The 18,046-nt window shown below is 33.9% G+C and overlaps 2 protein-coding genes and 1 pseudogene across 2 annotated transcripts; all 3 read left to right on the top strand.

The window, feature by feature from the left end:
• Positions 1-328: 328 nt before the first annotated feature.
• Positions 329-498, top strand: LOC125823400 (U1 spliceosomal RNA; annotated as a pseudogene).
• A 2,988-nt stretch (positions 499-3,486) lies between these two features.
• LOC125823398 (uncharacterized) lies at positions 3,487-6,018 on the top strand. Its single transcript, XM_049502779.1, has 3 exons — positions 3,487-4,053; positions 4,150-4,317; positions 4,483-6,018. Exons 1-3 carry the CDS (start codon positions 3,487-3,489, stop codon positions 6,016-6,018), a joined length of 2,271 nt encoding a protein of 756 aa, XP_049358736.1.
• A 989-nt stretch (positions 6,019-7,007) lies between these two features.
• On the top strand, positions 7,008-16,530 carry LOC125823383 (protein DEFECTIVE IN EXINE FORMATION 1-like). The gene is made up of 12 exons (XM_049502766.1): positions 7,008-7,196; positions 8,444-8,554; positions 10,203-10,285; positions 10,646-10,763; positions 10,843-11,000; positions 11,629-12,203; positions 12,296-12,366; positions 13,355-13,611; positions 14,785-15,250; positions 15,340-15,457; positions 15,529-15,711; positions 15,792-16,530. Exons 1-12 carry the CDS (start codon positions 7,063-7,065, stop codon positions 16,107-16,109), a joined length of 2,592 nt encoding a protein of 863 aa, XP_049358723.1. The 5' UTR covers positions 7,008-7,062; the 3' UTR covers positions 16,110-16,530.
• Positions 16,531-18,046: the final 1,516 nt, after the last annotated feature.

Raw genomic sequence — 18,046 nt, 5'->3', positions numbered from 1 at the left:
ATACCATCGAGGGAGCACCACGATTAACCAAACATGAAAAATGAAGACATCACAAAACGATATTTCCCAAATAATTAAGTAGGTCCAACTCCTACTATGACAATTCATTTTTTTTAATTCAAAGTCATAAGCATCACGTGTTAATTATAAATAAGCAAAATTTCAAATTTTAAGATAAAAAATGCAATAAAACAATCATCCTTGTCTTTTAGTTTTGAAATACTAACACTCTTTAGACACGTTTCTATTTTGCTCAATTTTAAAAGAAAAACTCCTACTAGCAAACGTAATTGAAATTTGAGAGAAATCTACTTACTTTGTTTATTATATTAATATCTGGACAGGATCAATGAGTGATCATAAAGACTCATGGATTAAGTTGATAATTTTTACTGTACTTTGAAGGGATACTCACGTAATTAAAATCGATCCAAATAATTAAACCTACATCATATCATAATTTGTGGCAATAGGAGCCAATGTTCGTGCGGCACCTACCAAAACAAATAATCCTATTACCTCTTAAATTATCCGAAAAAAAATCAAGGATTGCTTCACATCAAACAGATATGAATATGATTTGGTAATGTCATGAAAGGTTTTTAAATATTAGTTTTTTTTTTCCTGAAAAAGATATGTGTATATAAGTAGTTTTTTTTTTCTTTTTTTCTTTTAGTGGTGTAGTTTTAAAATTGAAAAAAAAAGGAGAAAATTTCGGACAGAAAGTAAAACCTTTTAATACATTTTTAACAAAAAAATATATAGGGGAAATAGTGATTTTAATCAATGTATATATCACATAATTTCAGTTTTAATCCATGTGTTATTTGGCTATGCACATTTAATCTTTAATTATTTGAAGTGTACGATTTTGATCCTTAAAGTTAACAAAAGCTAACTATATAACCGGATGATTATTTCAAATAACGTGTAGTATTACAAATTTTACAAATACACTCTTTGTTTTAAAAAACTTCATAACTAATTAAATACAATTACATAAATTAACACAGAGAAAATACAAACACTTCTCTTCCACCTTTTTAGGGTTTCGTATACTAATTGTACAATTTATCTAATTTTTTATTTTTTTTCAATTTCAAGTTTTAGAGGACTATATTTAATATACGTAGTTCCCCTAGTGTGGGAGAGGGCACACTTGACCAATAATTTGGCTACATATATTTACTCCACGTTGTTTCTTTAATATAATATAAGATAAGGTCTCCTTCGAAGTTGTTGGACACTCACATCTCATGCAAAATATATAGTTTTAAAAATATATCGGTGAGATTATTAATTAAAGCTAATTAATATATTAAAAAAATAATTTGTCATTTTGCTATCCAGTTACTTGCTCGATCGTTGTATCTTCATCACATTCGATTAGGAATATTGAATGGGCGAATTTAGCTTAATTTGAAGATGCTAAAATATATCGAGTTAATAAATGCTTGAAAAATGACTAAATAATGGGTCGTATTTTTAAGTAGTTGTATATAACATATTAAATTTAAAAAAATTACAAATATTTTGACAATTTTTCCTATGTCAATTTAAGTTATATATCAATCCAATTTTTATATGGACTAAATCAATAAATGAACGTACACCAATGTTCTTGCGTGTTAAAAAATAATTAGAATTTTGAAATATTAAAAAAAGGCAAAAATACAAACACTCATTTTTTGCATGGCGAGTTCAGAAATTAAATTAAGCAAATTTCAGTTTTGGTCAATTGTAGCGTGCTTACTGCACCTCTCTGTCATTTTATGAATTTGTTGAAGTTTAAGGCATTGTTTGATTTGAACATAACTAGAATTAGTTGAGTTCGGAGCCAAAAGAGCAACTTTTAAAAAAAAAAAAATTAAAACGGCACATTAAAAAAAAAATTAACCAAAAGGACAATATCACTCGGTCAGGAGCAATTTTCTTCTGACAAAAGTTGTCGTACGTCAAAAAAATAAAAATTGGCAGCGATTTTCTAAAAAAAAAATCTTTTTTTTCTTCAAAATCGCTGCTATAGCAGAGATTTTGGATTTTTTTTTAAAAAAAGTTTTTTTTTAATTTAATATTCTTTTATTATTATTTATGATATATAATTCAATTTTCCTCAAGCTTCAACAATTTTATTGAGTATACTGTCCGTCTTGTTTATCATTTTTATATTATTACTCCCTCTATCCCTGTTTATGTGACTTACTTTCCTTTTTAGTTAGTCCCAAAAAGAATGACACATTTCTATATTAAGTAACAATTTGACTGTAAAATGTCTATTTTACCCTTAATGAAATGATTTACAACCACACAAATTTCTATCATTCATTTTGGATCACAAGTTTTAAAAGTCTTCCTTTCTTTCTTAAACTCTGTGCCGAGTCAAAGTACCTCACATAAAATGGGACGGAGGGAGTAATAATTAACAATAGGCATGAATAGGCATGAATAGACATGAAAATAATAGCACTAGGCATGAAAAATGATGTCCCTGCAACGATGTTTATCATTTTTCTTTTAATAAAAAGAATTTGTTTTTATTTTTTACAAAATCGCTAAAAAGAAAAAAAGTTTTTAGATGAAATTGCTGCTAGGGCAGCGGTTCTTCGTCATTTTGTCAGAGGGAAATCACTTCGTCAGGAGCGATTTTGCCCTTTTGATTTTAAAAAAATTTGATGTGCCCTTTTGGAATTTTTGACAATTTTTTTTGCCCTTTTGGCTCCGGACTCAGAATTAGTTCTGCACGCCAATATATTTTAGGATCGATAGTGTATATGCGTACTGATTATCCCATAAGTATCGTCTTCTCCGAGTTGTTTTCTCTTTCATTGATGTTCAAGATCAATGAATATAAGGTGTGTGAGTATTCGATTTTGAAATATAAGAAGTGTATCTACAAATGAGTCATGTTTGAAGAAACTTTAGTGTTATTTACTCAAATTCGATATATTAATATATAGTTTTAAACAAAAAATTTAGATATTCAAAAACTATACGAAAAGTACTGTAAATTGCAATTTTTTTGCACATCAATATATGATGAAAAAATATATCGTAAAATGTTAGTCAACGTTCTTACCGTTTGACTCTAAAAAGAAAAATTATGACAATTAAAAGTGGACGAAAGGAAGTAGCAAGTTACAGTACCCTATATTATATAATTAGTTAAGCTTAAAAGAAACATAATAAGGAAAATCTATTAAGCATGCTGGTAAAAGTCATGTAGATTGTATAAGATCTTGAACAAATGCTAATTAATTACTTAGCACAATGCATGGACCCCTTATAATAATTTTTTTAATATTTATTCTTCAAAATAATGGGTAATCACGACTAATTAATTACTAGTATTTTGCATTTTCTACACGTTTTCTAATATTCTTCATAATATTCATCCTAATTTTCTAGTCCCTACAAATACCCCTCTTCCATTCATTTCTTGCTTGACCATAACTTTTCACTAATTAATTTCCTCTAAGTAACAACAACATGAGCGCCGCCGCAAGTACCACCGTGTCCGGGGCGGAGCACAACCGCATTATGTGGCGGATGCGGCTGCACTCCGCGATTCGGACTGTGGTAGCATATAGTATAATTGGCTGCTCCACCCTATACGGACCACCTTGGTTAAAAAAATTAGTAACATTTCCAGCATTTGCATATGTAACAGCCACTCTCGTCACTAGCGAGTCAACGCTAGGTGACACATTGAGTGGCAGTTGGCATGCAATACTCGCCATGGTGCAAACCATGCCGCTATCCATGCTTGGTGTATGGATAGCAATAGACAGTGGACGCAACACGCTGTCGCCTGTTGCGTCCACCCTGGCATTGGGAGTAACTTCGTTATTGGTGGGTATCGTAGAGTGTACACATATTAGGTGCAAAAAAATTGCTTTTGGGCAGTTGGTGCTTGTGTTTGCTGATGGTGTTATTCGTGGAGTGCATACGAGTGTTTTTGTTCACCCTCTTCGTGTTGCATGTAGCACGGTACTTGGGATCGTTGCTTCACTTCTTGCTTTTTTGCTTCCTTATCCGAAGCTAGCTTACTTTGAGGTCAGCATTGGGCTAAAATAACCTAAAGATACTCTTAACATAACGTCGTGATATTATTTTAGTAGCCTTATTTTTCTTTCTTTGTAAATATATCAGGTAAGGAAACTACATCAATTATATGGTGAAATCTCAAAAGAGAGAGTGGAAATATATTCAAGAGCAATCACTTCCCAAGACAATCTCATTGCAGTTGAACTTTTGTCCAAAGCCAAGATCCTTTCTCAAACTGGAGCCAAGCTTCTCCAAAGCATCAAACTTTTGAAGGTAAGAAAACTTGTTAATTGGACTTACTTATCTTTTCACGCTTTTTCTCCATTTGGATAATATGCTGTACTTTAATAATCATTTGGTATCTGAAACTCACTGGCTCGACTAATCCAAGTTTATGTGAAAACCGCTCCTAGCTCATATTTATACTTCTTTGTGTAGGGAGGGCTAATGTGGGAAACACCTTGGATCCGATTTTTCAAATCATGTTCAGAAATTCCAAGAGACAATGAGATCCAAAACATGGAATTAACCATAAGAGGAATGGAAATCGCGTTAACATCATGTCCTTCCTTTTCCACTGGCCTAGTGAATGAAGGCGCGTTACTACATGTATCTGAGCAAATCCATCGAAAATCAGATCAAGTCACTCATCAAGCAACAAAAGGATCAGACTTTGCCAATAAATCCATCTTGCTCCATAATGATACCATACCTCCATCACAAACAAACCTACCTGCATTTTTCTTCTTATTTTGTTCAAATATGTTGCTCACCAATTCATCCACATTACATAACGATGATTCACGAACACCTTGCCATAAGAGCTGGATGAACATTAGACCAAGAAAAGAAACGATTATGTTTTCGTTGAAGTGCTCTATTACATTAGGCCTAGCTATGTGGCTAGGCCTGTTATTCGACAAACAAAACGGTTTTTGGGCAGGGCTAACAGTAGCCAGTACTTTAGCACAAGGCAACTTAGCAACATTTACTCTTGCTAATGCTCAGGCACAAGGAATTACATTTGGATCAGTCTATGGAGTCTTAAGTTGTTCTGTTTTCCAAAAAATCGATAACTTAAGGTTCTTACCTCTTCTCCCTTGGATCATTTTCAGCAGTTTTCTAAAACATAGCAGGATTTATGGTCCAACAGGAGGAATTTCCGCGCTATTAGGAGCCGTGATGATCTTAGGACGAAAAAACTATGGCCCTCACAACGAATTCGCCATCATAAGACTAACAGAAACTTTCATTGGACTGTCTTGTTTCGTCGTGGTACAGTTTATAATGTACCCGAAACGAGCAGCCAATCTTGCTAGGAATCAACTGCACTGCACTTTAGATATTCTCAAAGAGTGCATGAACCAAATAGTACAAAAAGATCATCAAGAATTGCAAGAGTTAATGGAAAAACAGAGGAAATTAAAATCCAAAATCCTAGACTTGAAAAAATTCTGTTTTAATGCAGAGTTAGAGCCTGATTTTTGGTTCCTTCCTTTTAATGCAACATGCTACAAAAAGCTCCAAGATTCATTGTCGAAAATCGATGATTTATTTTACTTCATCGTCTACAATATCAAGAACGTATCACATGATTTTCAAAACAGCGGTGTTGATTACAAAGAGCTACAAAAATGTATGAATGATGAATTGAAGAAATTGAAGGAAAGTGTGATTTCGTCGATAAGTACATTTCTTGATAAGCCTAGTTTGATCAAGTTGTTCCCAGATGATGATCTTGAAGAGGGGAAATTTAGTAAAATAAATGATCAAATAACAGATAGAGGAATAAGTTTTTGCTTTGAGAGATCAAAAGAAGTGATTGATAGAATATTGAGTAGCCAAGGAAAAGAGGAACTGAAAGAAAAGTCAATTATTTCATTGTATGCTTTGGGATATTGTATTAACAACATGTTGAAAGAGATCAAAGATGTTAAAATAGTTATGAAGGAATTGGCACAGTGGGAAAGGTAATTATAGTGCGGGCTAGCCATTTTCGAGCGTTCATATGAGCACAAAGTTTAGCTTAGCGACTATTTTTCAATTACAGACGCTGAAAAATTCTGTGGAAAAATGCTTGAAGAGTTGGAAATTTCTTAAAGTTTTCAAATCGTAGATGCAAATATTTGATAGAATTTTATGTAATAGGGTATAGGTATTATTCCCAAGCAGAATTTTTGGACAATTTAGTCAGTTAAAGTAAAAGAGAACATATAATTTTATGTTTATTAGATTGTATAGTCAATTTTTCATGTAGCAGCCTAGCCAAATAATCAAAGCCAAATGGGCAAATAACATACCATTGAATATTGATTCTTCATGTAGCAACACGAGAAAACAAAGAATTCCTAACACATGTTTTACTTTTTACTCCATTCATTTCAATTTGTTTGTGTCACGTCTTTTTTAATCCAAAAGACTATCTCATTACTTTTTTAATAAAAAATTTTCCTTCCAACTTTTTAAATAACATGTTTAAGATCATAAGACTTCTAAACATTTTGGTACATTTAGGGGTGGGTCATTTAACTTTCCAAAAAATATTTTCGTTTCATATTAGTTGTTCACTTTTCTGTGTACACTCTTCTTAAATAAGAATGATAATTTTTACTAATTTATCTTTTAAAAAACTTTTTTTTGAAACTTTACAAATCTATTTATACTTTTTTTAAAAGATTAATTATAAGAGTGAAGTGACAAAATTTAATTAATTTTATAAATTCACAAGCAATTGAAATAAATATTTTTAATAATGTCAACAATTAATAGAGATTGAGTGAATACTATGAAACCGTATTGAATACTATAGTTTGTTACTAATACAAGCATTAATTATGCATAGATTAAAAAAATATATCAAACAAGTTACTACTAATACATCAAGCTAATGTAAGCATTATTTTCTGTAATGCATCCTACCAAACAATCCCTAAATATTTTAAGGGTAATTTTTGCCCGGAGCTGAACTGAATAGATTTTTAGCAGTCTGAAATTGCGATACTCCCTCCGGTGATCTCAATGAAAGCTAGGGTTTTCCTACTCTGTTTTCTCCTATTATCTTCAAATTTCCGTTTTCTGCAATCTGAAGACACCATAAAAAACAAATTTCGAGAACGAGAAGCCACTGATGATTCCCTCGCTTACCCCAATTTGTAAGTTTCCGTTCATTCCTTCTCTGTGTTTTTTGAGCTGTTTAATCGATTTTGATATTGCATAACCACTTAATTCAGGATGTTACATAGAGCTGTACTGACTCATTGAGAATTTTCTCCTAATTTTTTTGGTGATATTACCAATTTAATGTCTTATTATCGAGATTTAATGATCAAAAACACATTTCCTGAGTTTTACATTTGCTGTTTGAACTATTAGTATAGATGAGGTAGGAAAATGGAACAATTGATAGTTGAGGTGTGTTTTTGTTATTCAGGTAGGAAAATGGACCAAGTGATAGTTGGGGTGTGGAATTCGCAAAAAGACGATAGTTATGTATGTTTTTAACCATTATCTCTATTATTACGCCTCAACTACTAGTTTTACCCTTTCCTAACTGAACTATTACCATAGTTGAGGTAGGAAAACGGAAAGTTGAGGTGTGTTTTAATACATGGTGATAGTTCAGGTAGGAAAAAGGAACAAATGATAGTTGGAGTGTGAAATTTGTGAAAAGGCGATACTTGAGTGTGCTGTTTTTAACCGTTATCTCTATTATCAATATCAAACTGGAGATGCTAATATCTTCCTAAAATATGTGTTTACTCCCAATATGGCTGACACTCTTTCTAATTTTTAATTTATTTGTATTTGTGTACAATCATATTGATGCCTAACATTTCTATAGAACTTTCAAGAATTCACATTCATGAAACTGCTATAATTGTGATAATAACAGACTTTTTAACCATTATTTTACCATTCTCTTCTACTACTTTTACTAAATTATACTTTATATGTTTCAATTTATATGACAGTCTTTCCGTTTTAGAAGGTTCAAAATGTTTCACGCCATTCTATTTCTATTCAAGCTGCAGAACTTCTAAGTTATCAAATACATTAAATTATTCAATGTTTGAAATTTGATGTGATGTTTTCTTTGTTTTCTCTCTCAAACTAACTTTTCGACTGTAAGTATATTATTTTCTCCCATTATTACTAATTTATTATACTTAAGTCAAAACAAATATCTTAAACTTTGTGCCCAAACAAACACCGATGTATAATTTAAATGGAGGGAGTATATAAGTCAAGTTAACATCTTAAACTCCTTGTCTTGTCAAACACCCTAACAAAATGGGATAGAGGAAGTACCATTGACGTATACTTTTGGTTTCAACGCCTGATACACAAAAGATAAAAACTGAAAAGATTTTAATATTGCTGTTGGTGTTTATGCTGGCAGGGATGAAGATGAATTGTTGAATACACAGTGCCCTCAGCATTTGGAGCTGAGATGGCAGACAGAAGTTAGTTCTAGCGTATATGCATCCCCCTTGATTGCTGATATTAACAGGTAATGTGATAGAAGCTTCTTTCTTTTGGGTTGTAATTCATTTGCTTTTACACTCTCTGAGTGTGTGATGACTGCCTTAAGATGAGTGTTGTTATTTACTTTCTGAGACTACTTGTTTCCATAGTGGTACAGCGGTCAATTATTATCAAGAGAGTAATAGTAATAATAACAAATATCAATGATATGGATGCAGTTATTTTATTAAAAGTAAACAAAGAGGCAGGTGGTTCTCAAGGATAGGAAGGGTGGAGGACTAGGTGTAAGAAATCTGAAACTGCACAATATGACCTTGCTCTTCAAATGACTTTGGAGATATAACTTAGATGGCAGTGATGCCTGAAAGAAGATAATTAATGCTATACATGGCAAAAAGGATGACTAGAGATCTTCTATGCAAGTGAATGTTAAATGGACTATCTGGAAGGGTATAAGCATGCATGGAAAGAATTCATCAAATACACTAAACTGGAGGTGGGAGATGGACATAGGATCAAATTCTGGACAGATTTATGGGTTAGATAAGAATGTCTGAAGGCTAAATTCCCTATATAGTTTAATTGTTCTGTTAATAAAGTGAGTCTTTGTTACTGAATTTCACTCAAACTCAGGTTGGCAAATAAATTTTCAGAGGAATCTAAATGATTGGTAGGTAGAGGATTTTTCCCAATTGCTTCAGCAGCTGGAATCAGTCTCTATGCATTAAAGTAAGATGGATTCTCTGATTTGGTCAGCTACTGAAGATAAAATATTCTCGGCTAAAGCTGCTATATTATTTTGTTAAAGCAGACAGACATTGGGATGAGACTTGGCCTTGGAAGATGATTTGGAAGGAAAACACTCCTGTTAAGGTAGCATGCCTGGGATGGATTGCAGCTCAGGAGGCTTGTCTAACTCAAAATTACCTGCAGAAAACTTATGTTTTGGTGGTGTAATAGATGCAATCTGTGTAAAGAGGACCAGGAGACAGTTAATTCATCTAATCCTTCCGTGTAGAGTCTCAAGACAATTTTGGGAATTATTCTTTAATATCTGTGGCATTTCATGGGTGATGCCTCAGGGTTAGGAGCTTATTGGAAAGCTAACAACTTCAAAGAGTACTTAAAGAGTGTTGAAGCAGATTCGGAGAACTGTCCTAGTATGCATCTTCTGGAGAGGAACAAAGCTTGCTTTGAATGACAGAGAAATCATATCTCTAGAATTAAGAATGAATGTCTGCATAATCTGTATTTTGGTGTAAAAGTAGTACCTTAGCAGTTTAGCTAGTCTGGATTGGTTCGTGGATTTTTTATCTTTTTAGGAAGGAAAGGGTAGTAGGCTGTTTGTTCTCTGTACTTTTCTCTACCATCTTGGTACCTTTACTACCTTATTATTGAACTTTTACCTTATTTTAGAAAAAAAGTAATTGAGGAGATAACATGTATCCTGATATAAATTTGTTGATGAAAATGGATGGTCTTTTGAAAAGGCAAATAACTATGTTTTCAAGACCTCCCTGATTATTGCAGGGAAAAGCTACAACTATCCTAGTTATGTGTGAGATTCAACAAAATCACATGCAGTTGCTTATTTTCAAACTTGAGTATCTTTTATTGTTTTCTGTTTCTATAAATTTATTCATTTCGGCTATGTTTCTGGATCATTACTACAGTGATGGAAAGCTTGAGGTGGTAGTTCCCTCTTTTGTTCATTACTTGGAAATTCTGGAAGGTTCTGATGGAGATAAAGTTCCAGGTATGATTTGTGGAAAGCTAGTTATAAGCTTTGTTGCTCTGGACACTCCAAAAATGTTGCCGCACCTGTGTCGGATCATCCAAAAATATACTATTTTTGGAGTATCCGACACGCAACCATCGATATTTTTGAAGAGTGACATAGGTTATAAGAGTAAATGCAAACTTATTAGGTGAGCTACATAATACCTCACATCCTGCTTGTATATAAGTTGACAAACCAAGATGTAAATTTATGAATTATGAAACAACAAAATTCACCTCAATATGAAGAAATTATCTATATGAATAATAATGAGGTTTGAGCTGCGTATATAAATCTGATGACATCTGTACAAATTTTACAACTTCAAATCATCAGGATGGCCAGCATTCCATCAATCAACTGTTCATTCCACTCCTTTCCTATATGACATTGACAAGGATGGGGTGAGGGAGATAGGTTTGGCCACCTATGATGGTGAGGTGCTCTTTTTCAGGTATGAGTACAACATATTTTGTAACTGTTGTCTTGTTGAGATTTTCTTTATTTAGTATGACCTTGTTAGATTTGCATAGGGTCTCAGGATACCTGATGTCTGATAAATTGGAGATTCCTCGGCTGAGAGTTAAAAAAGATTGGCATGTGGGTTTGAAACAGGACCCGGTGGACCGTTCTCATCCAGATGTACATGATGACCAACTTGTACATGAGGCTGTCACGGACTCCATAGCCAGTGAGTATTATCCTTTTACATTGCTTTTCATATTCACTTTGTTTCCTCTTAATATTCCTGTTTGCTTATGATATATGCTACCTAGCTGCCCCAGCATGGGTAATTTTTTTAAAATGTGTTGTGACACTTGTCATAGATCTATAGAACCATGATATCCTTATGTTCTATAAGTTAATCTTTTGTTACTAAGATCCGGAATAAATTACTGCTAAATATTCTTGATTTTGCAGTACTGAATTAGTTTACCTGTTGTCCTGTAGGGCCTTTTACTCGAATATTTCTGTTGTAATTTGGTACCTTGGTCTATATTTTTCTCAGCATTGGTGCACATCTTATGTTGCCACTCGACTTTTTTCACCTATTTGCCAATTCTACCTCTTTGTTTGTGCTTTCTAGTATTCAACTGATTTTCAATGGGACTCCGACCCTTGTGCTTGTTTTGACTTGCCACTGCGGAAAGACTAATTTTTCCTAGATTATTATCTCAACATGTCAAGAGAGGTACTCTTAATTTATTTTTTGTTTATTTGGTGATGTTACATTCTGAAGATAACCTCTGTCTTTTAGATGTGGAATGCTAGACGTTGATATCTTAAATCATATCTTTAATTCAAAAGTTTTCTCCTAGGTCACAATGCATCCACTCATGGAGGCAACCATTCAAAATCTACTGCATCTGAAGTTAACACTGAAACCCATTCTATTCAAAAAGAAGTCAACCATGATGCATCGAATGCTTCAATATCTTTGCCGTCAGGAGTTTCACCTAACACATCAAATTCATCTAATTTAGAGGACCAAAAGGGGAAAAATGATAGTCTAGCTGGTGGAGAAGTTAAAATGACTAACTTAAACAATATTACTCTGAATTCTGATAATGAGAAAATCAGTGTCTCGGAGAATGGAACAAGTAAAGGGAGAAGGCTTCTTGAAGATAATGTCTTGAGAAGTTCGGAGGAAAGTGATTCTGGATCCAAAGATGTTAGAGCTGCAACTGTGGAAAATGAAGGGGGTCTGGAAGCGGAAGCTGATTCATCTTTTGAGTTATTCCGGGATAGTGAGGATATCCCTGATGATTATGATTATGACGATGATGATTACCTTGATGACGATGAATTATGGAAAAATGAAGAATTTGCGGAACCAGAACATGAGAAATTGGAGAATTATGTTCATATTGATGCTCATGTTTTATGTACTCCTGTAAGTCTCTTGAAAAGAACAGCTTGTGTGATTGATATATCATAGTCGTTAAATGTCAGGTAATAAATTTTGGATGTCCTTGTTTCTATCAGGTCATTGCTGACATTGACAGTGATGGGGTGTCGGAGATGATTGTTGCAGTATCCTACTTCTTTGACCATGAGTAAGCTTTCTCACCATGGTGCTATTTTGGTTTCACATTGTTTCTCGGTTTCTGACTGAAGTCTCCGCTGATTTAAATATTTGCTGCTTAAATGTTGAAGTCATTCAGTTTTCACCATATGGTATATGCTATTTAAGTCTTGCGGCGCATTTATTAAGGGTGAAACATCAAGCCTCCTCTTGTATGGTACTACCTCCGTCCACTTTTAATTGTCATGTTGCATTTTTCGAAAGTCAATTTGACTAATTTTCAAAGTCAAATTAGATTACATTAATTCGATATTTAAAACAAAAAATTAGATATTAAAAAACGATACAAAAAGTACTATAAATTGCTATTTTTTACATATCAATATGGTGAAAAATACATCGTAAAATGTTAGTCAAAGTTCTTCTTGTTTGACTCTAAAAAAAGAAAAATCATGACAATTAAAAGTGGATGGAGGAAGTATATGCTTTCAAGACATTTGCTGCTGCTATTAAATGGACAGTTGACTGAATTATGTAATCTTGAAGTGAGTGTCTTGCTGATTGGATAATGATCACTGCTTCCAGAAAAAGGATGTTTATGTGGGTATGTAGGATTGTTTAATTAAAACTTCAGCTTGGTTATGTTAATAGGCTGTGTTATACATTTCAGTCCTCATAACAATCCTGCCAAATAAATATGGGAGTTGCAATTGTTCATGTCAAGATCTCTTAATTAAATGCTATTCATCTCAGCCACATCTTTTTGACATAGCTTTGATCTTCTTGATGCGCATTACTGTATGAAACATATATAATACTTTTAAAATGATTGAAATCTCCTCCTTTTTTCTTTGTCAAATAGAGCCCCATTATTTTGCTCCATTTAATAATGACTCTTTTACCTTCTCAAAAAAAAGCCCTAAAAAGGTCTCGTCTAGTAATAGACAGCTGATTAAAACTTTTGGAAGTCAATTCTGCTGCCAAAAAAATTAAAAAACTAATGAATCATGAATCCACAGGTACTACAACAATCAGGAGCATATAAAGGAACTTGGAGACATTGAAATAGGAAAATATGTTGCTAGTGGTATTGTTGTTTTCAATCTAGATACCAAGCAAGTTAAATGGACTGCACAGTTGGACTTAAGTACTGACGATGGGAAATTCCGTGCCTATATATACTCTTCTCCTACGGTAGTTGATTTGGATGGTGATGGAAACATGGACATTCTAGTTGGGACCTCCTATGGCTTCTTTTATGTGTTGGATCACAATGGTAATCCTCTGTTAAGGTCTTTCCGGTCTTATTTTTTAGTTTATTGTGTTGCTGATGTCTGGTTTAAGTAAATCAATCAATCGACCACTACACCTCATTCCTATTATTGGATTCAGCAATATGAATCCTATGTATCCATTATTCAGTTCATTCGATTCAAAAAATTCAGTAGTATTTTTCAGCTTCTAGTATTCACCTTAGCACCATAACTGTTCTTTCCATGTGATCTGAATTATTTTCCCATCATGCGAGACCCATCATTGATTTAACACTATGTCCTGTCATGGTAATTATAATGCTTTGTATCATCTAAAGAATGCTGTTTCCTGCTAGATTCCTCTTTGATTAAGCCTATGAGGTCTGGCATCACTTGTAGTTAAACGTGCAAGCATGATACTGTCATGCCTCAAATCTGGAGAATGTTACTGGCACCTGATGCTTTAAACTTCCATCGAGGGAACCAACCTAACATGGCATACTCAACATAATCCATGCATGATTACAACATGTGCAAATTAAACACCCCTTGTTAAATGTATTTAATTACACAACCCGCCACATCTTAATTAAAAAAAAATGGCACCATCAGACCTTTTCAAACTTCTCCATTTTGGTCGTTTTGTCCTTCCTACCTCTCCAACCAAACCCCAAACCATGTGAGACACCCGTTAACACGTTCCAAATACTTTACCACTCCCGTGTGTGTCTGTGCACACTTTGGAGTTAATTATTATCCATTAAGCTTGTCATTAACCCAAAAATTTAAGCTTAACTGTTTAGCTCTGTGTTATTTTTGGTGTAAACAAGTAGTCTTAGATAGCTCAGAAGTAATCAGCACAACTATAGACTGGCTGTAACTTGGTAGGTATAGGATCCTATGTAACTACAACACTTTTGGAGGGGAACTACACTTTTGAGGTAGTATACCTGTGGATAAATATAGACTAACTGTTACATTTCTCAAAAAAAAATAAAATTGCGGGGCTTTACCAATACTTTTGACTTACGCTCCGCTGGACAGTCATACACGTCCCTAAGTGGCAATTAGGTTTTGAAGTGTTGTCCATTCATTTCTTTTTTAGTAAATGTGTCATCCTCCTAATTCTTGTCTGCTCTGCTTCATGTGATTGTTGTTATTGTCGTACCTTTTGAAGACTAATGACCTAACATCAGGCAAAGTGAGGGAAAAGTTCCCTCTCGAAATGGCTGAAATCCAAGGAGCAGTAGTTGCAGCTGATATCAATGATGATGGAAAGATTGAACTAGTTACAACAGATTCACATGGAAATGTTGCTGCTTGGACCGCACAAGGCACAGAAATTTGGGTAACGCATCTCAAGAGCCTTGTTCCTCAGGGACCGGTTATTGGCGATGTGGATGGAGATGGCCATACAGATGTCGTTGTCCCAACACTTTCTGGGAATATATATGTTCTGAATGGCAAGGACGGCTCATTTGTACGTCCATATCCTTATAGGACTCATGGTAGGGTGATGAATCGAGCACTTCTTGTCGACTTGAGCAAACGTGGGGAGAAGAAAAAAGGGCTTACAATTGTCACAATGTCATTTGATGGTTATTTGTATCTCATAGACGGACCAACATCATGTGCTGATGTTGTAGATATTGGTGAAACTTCGTAAGACAACCATTCATTCTCTCTCTCCATTTTCTTTTTTATTTTGTAGACTTATCTTTGATCAGCTATATATTTTCTGCTTGTCACAGATACAGCATGGTCTTGGCTGATAATGTTGATGGTGGCGATGATCTTGATCTTATTGTAACAACCATGAATGGTAATGTCTTCTGTTTCTCCACGCCTGCCCCACATCATCCCCTCAAGGTAAGTAAAAATTTGGTGTATTTGCTTTTGGTTAATTGTTTGTGTTCTTTGATATTGATACCTGCACTCAGACTTGGAGATCTCCTAATCAAGGGAGAAACAATGCTGCTTACCGTAATGATCGTCAGGGGATCTATGCAACTCCATCTTCAAGAGCTTTCCGTGATGAAGAGGGCAAGAACTTCTGGGTTGAAATAGAGATTGTTGATAAATACAGATACCCATCTGGGTCTCAAGCTCCTTATAATGTCACGGTGAATAGCTTTCACATACTTGGTCCATCCTGCATACTATTAAAAATCTAATCAGTTATTTCTTCTCCATTGTGACACAGGTGAGCTTGTTAGTTCCTGGTAATTACCAAGGGGAACGAACTATTAAGCAAAATAAGATATTTGACCGTCCTGGTAAACATCGGATTATGCTCCCAACTGTTAGTGTAAGGACTGCTGGGACTGTTTTGCTGGAGATGGTTGACAAGAACGGACTATATTTCTCAGATGATTTCTCTCTAACATTCCATATGCATTATTATAAGCTATTGAAATGGATTCTCGTACTCCCTATGCTGGGAATGTTTGGTGTGCTTGTCATCCTTCGTCCACAGGAGGCCATGCCACTACCATCATTTTCACGGAACACTGATTTGTGATGTTGCAGTCACTTATATTACAACAAGTTTCCATCATGCTGAAGAAATGAAGCAAATCACTCCTTCTGGACCTTGAGCACAGAACTAAATTACTGATACTGGGTATGATCAATGGCTCAAACATGACAATTCAGAACATTTTCATCGTTCTGAGTGGATGTTCTTGAACAATAGAGTACTCGAGGAGGAAGTTCCTTGATCAGACCAATCAAGTCTGGTTTGCGGGGTTAATCTTAGCGGTCTTTTGAACGGATCATGTTAAATATTGAGATGTTAAGGGACACTGCATTTTGTGAAGTTGAATATTTCCTTCTCTCTGATAACCACATGTGTTACTAATAGAGTACATTGTGATGAAACGTTCATTGTGTAATAAGAAATTTACAATGTGATGCCGGGAAGTAAACTATTTTACTTGTTATTACTGTGTTTTTAGCTTTGCTCTGATTTATCAAACATCACTGTGTATTTCAGGTACAAAATTCCAGCATTCTGTTACTGGTTTCGAGTGTTGGTTCATGCAAAATGGCCAAAACTCATCTATGCTTCTGCAAGAACCATAGATGTCACTTTCGTCTTGAAAATAATAACCAAGCCAAAATTATTGATGTTCAAATAAAAAGGGGAAAAGCCCAGAAAAGCTATGAGGAAATGAATGGATTTTCTGCAAGAATTGATCAATTTGTCTTTCTACATGTCAGAGACAAGGAAATTTAGGTTTTTGGGTACAACCAAATTACAAAATTACGTGCAAAATCAAGAAATTTTGTTAGGTTGAAATTGAAACTATGCTATAAAATGGCCTCTACCTAAATATTGTAATTTTTGTTTGGGAAGCAAAATAAATTTACCCAGCAACTATAGTAAAATCTTCTAAGATACTAGAATTTATCAAATTTTAGATGGGTAAATGGCAAAAGGGTTGCATATTTAATTTTTCTTTGAAAGAGTTTTCTTTTAGCACCAGCATATGTTGTTTGTCCATATTTAGTGAATTGTCCTTCATTATCTTGTTTGTTCCATATTTGTCAAATTGTACAAATTCTTTTGGGTACCTGCTACATTGACACTTCTCTTTAGGTTAAAATAAAAAATGAAAAGAAAAAACACAAATAATTTGATTTTACTTGTCAAATTAGATCCACTCAAATATTTGGATCACATTTTATTTTCTCCTTTTAGGAGGACAATAGCCACCTTATTTTTGAGTTTTAACAATTAAGGGTGTGTTAAGTAAGAAGTGAATATTTTCACACGGTTACTCCTTTTAGGCTGAATAAAATTATTATTATCTTCCGGGTTAGCCCTGCTATTCTCCACGTCATCACTATGGTTCAGAGCATAAAATTTAATATTTTGCTGACAGCAAATTTCCAATTTTGATTGATTGAAAGAAGAACTCAAAAAAAGGCATTGCAATTAGCAATAAGGCTAGTTTTATAAAGTGGCCCAATTGTGTGATTAAATGGGCTACTGAATGTGTAAGCCCAATGTAGCAATTGCATCCAGTAGCCACTTTACATTACTATTTAATCCATACTGGATTTTCTTCAAATTATTTAATTTGTAGTCACTATTGGCGAAGTACAATAGCAATTGCATGCAGTAGCCACTTTGTAAATGTATTGACCATCTTGTTTATCAATATGATCGATACATTTTGACGATATATCTAGTGTATAGTATATGTATAGAATATATATATGTTTAATATAAAGGGTAGCCCGATATTGGTCATGTTTGAGTTATTTATGTTTTATGGGAGTTAATTGAAATCTTAAAAAATCAACAGATATGTCCTTAAACAATGCGAAATAGAACAAAAATATTCTCCGTCAATAGTTTGATTAAAAAATGTCCTTGACTTCAATACTTTGTTTCAAAAATACCACTGGCGTTAATATTTTGGTAAAAAATAGCCTTATACTCAAATATTG

Source organism: Solanum verrucosum, unplaced genomic scaffold (assembly GCF_900185275.1).
Source record: "Solanum verrucosum unplaced genomic scaffold, falcon-dt-bn FXZP01000013.1, whole genome shotgun sequence".
Lineage (NCBI taxonomy): Eukaryota > Viridiplantae > Streptophyta > Magnoliopsida > Solanales > Solanaceae > Solanum > Solanum verrucosum.
Note: the sequence above shows the minus strand (reverse complement) of the source record. Positions and strands in the feature narration are given on the sequence as shown.

Excerpts from the sequence above, each read along its gene's own strand:
- LOC125823383 (XM_049502766.1), top strand. The coding sequence starts at position 7,063 with ATGAAAGCTAGGGTTTTCCTACTCTGTTTTCTCCTATTATCTTCAAAT. Across the intron at positions 10,764-10,842 it reads GGTGAGGTGCTCTTTTTCAG|GGTCTCAGGATACCTGATGT; the intron begins GTATGAGTACAA and ends AGATTTGCATAG. Across the intron at positions 11,001-11,628 it reads TGTCACGGACTCCATAGCCA|GTCACAATGCATCCACTCAT; the intron begins GTGAGTATTATC and ends GTTTTCTCCTAG.
- LOC125823398 (XM_049502779.1), top strand. The coding sequence starts at position 3,487 with ATGAGCGCCGCCGCAAGTACCACCGTGTCCGGGGCGGAGCACAACCGC. Across the intron at positions 4,054-4,149 it reads CGAAGCTAGCTTACTTTGAG|GTAAGGAAACTACATCAATT; the intron begins GTCAGCATTGGG and ends TAAATATATCAG. Across the intron at positions 4,318-4,482 it reads AAAGCATCAAACTTTTGAAG|GGAGGGCTAATGTGGGAAAC; the intron begins GTAAGAAAACTT and ends TTCTTTGTGTAG.